Here is a 572-nt window from a genome sequence, read left to right on the forward strand (position 1 = left end):
AGACACCACATTCCCACGGCAGCTCCACAGACATCCCACAACCTCTCTACTTGGACAACAGGCAGAAGGGAAGCTATAAATATCACTGTGGATCCAAAACTTTTTAAGAGGCGGCGATTCCAGTCTCCTCGGGTGCTGTTCAGCACACAGCCACCCCCAGTGTCAGGGCAAGGACAGGACATGGGATTTCTCAGCAGTGCAGGTTCTCTCAACAGGACTGCCAGGACCAAGAGGACCGCGCATCCTGTACTACACCGGGGAGAGTTCTCAGTATGTGACAGCGTCAGCATGTGGGTTGGAGACAAAACCACAGCCACTGACATTAAGGGCAAAGAGGTGACAGTGTTGGGAGAGGTCAACATTAACAACAACGTTTTTAAGCAGTACTTTTTTGAGACCAAGTGCAGGGACCCTAAGCCAGTCTCCAGTGGGTGCCGAGGGATTGATGCAAAGCACTGGAACTCTTACTGCACCACAACTCACACCTTTGTCAAAGCGCTGACAATGGAGGGCAAGCAAGCAGCCTGGCGATTCATTCGAATTGACACAGCCTGTGTGTGTGTGCTCAGCAG

The 572-nt window shown here is 51.9% G+C and overlaps 1 protein-coding gene across 1 annotated transcript in view; it reads left to right on the forward strand.

Moving 5' to 3' along the window:
• Window positions 1-572, forward strand: part of NGF (nerve growth factor (beta polypeptide)) — a 927-nt gene that overhangs the window by 233 nt on the left and 122 nt on the right. The window contains exon 2 of the mRNA XM_010145473.1: window positions 1-568. This exon is cut by the window's left edge and continues 34 nt beyond it. Within this exon, the coding sequence (XP_010143775.1) occupies window positions 1-568 (568 nt within the window). The remainder of the gene's footprint in view (window positions 569-572) is intronic.

The sequence above is a fragment of the Buceros rhinoceros genome, unplaced genomic scaffold (assembly GCF_000710305.1).
Source record: "Buceros rhinoceros silvestris isolate BGI_N320 unplaced genomic scaffold, ASM71030v1 scaffold22711, whole genome shotgun sequence".
Lineage (NCBI taxonomy): Eukaryota > Metazoa > Chordata > Aves > Bucerotiformes > Bucerotidae > Buceros > Buceros rhinoceros.